The sequence below is a fragment of the Nestor notabilis genome, unplaced genomic scaffold (assembly GCF_000696875.1).
Source record: "Nestor notabilis isolate BGI_N333 unplaced genomic scaffold, ASM69687v1 scaffold794, whole genome shotgun sequence".
Lineage (NCBI taxonomy): Eukaryota > Metazoa > Chordata > Aves > Psittaciformes > Psittacidae > Nestor > Nestor notabilis.
Genome location: NW_009924104.1, coordinates 1 through 705, shown reverse-complemented (window position 1 = coordinate 705; position 705 = coordinate 1). Strand labels below are relative to the sequence as shown.

Below are 705 nucleotides of genomic sequence, written 5' to 3'. Positions count from 1 at the left end.
GAAGGTGTCCCTGCTCGGGGCAGGGCTTGGAGCTGGATGATCTTAAGGTCCTTTCCAACTCAAACCATTCTATGATCCTATGATCCCAGGATCATCAAGTCCAGCCATTCATTCTCCACACTTCTCCCCAGCCCCATGTCCTCTGCTTGGATCATCCCACCCTTGTCCCAGAATAAACTGGTATCAGCTTCCCGTGCCATCCTGAATAACCTCATTGTGGTTGAATAGTGGGGAACACCCAGGCTACATCAGCACCATTCCCAAAATCACCTGTTTCTGGAAAACAAGGAAGGGTTTTCACCCACCAGAAGCACCTTCCAGAGCAGGAGCAGAACCTTCCTCATGGGGAAGTGCGGAGCGTGGCCACTGCAGAACTTGGTCACCATCGTGAAGAGCAGAAGAGCAAATGGCTCTTCCGTGTGTACGGGGAAACCTGGTGGAGAGCGGGACCAGGAGCAGCTTCAGAGCAGGTTCCCCATCCCCGAGCTCTCCCCACTGATCCAGCACAACCAAGGGACCTCCTGAGGGCACAGGGAACACTGGGGCTCACTCAGCTCCGTCCTGAAGGTCTCCCGGCAGGTTTTCCACTCGGGGGGATCCGTCTCTTGCTCCACGCGGATGTTCTCCACCAGCAGGTACATGACAGTGAGCAGCACCCTGCCGGGACAGGCACCGCAGGAGGTGACGCTGCCGGCCAGAGGGGTC

The 705-nt window shown here is 56.9% G+C and overlaps 1 protein-coding gene across 1 annotated transcript in view; it reads right to left on the bottom strand.

The window, feature by feature from the left end:
• LOC104404113 (striatin-interacting protein 2-like) overlaps positions 1 to 657 on the bottom strand; it is a gene marked incomplete at its 5' end in the record, with an annotated part of 18,028 nt that extends 17,371 nt beyond the window's left edge. The window contains 2 exons of the mRNA XM_010012462.1: positions 306 to 433; positions 551 to 657. Of these exons, the coding sequence (XP_010010764.1) occupies positions 306 to 433; positions 551 to 657 (235 nt within the window). The remainder of the gene's footprint in view (positions 1 to 305; positions 434 to 550) is intronic.
• Positions 658 to 705: the final 48 nt, after the last annotated feature.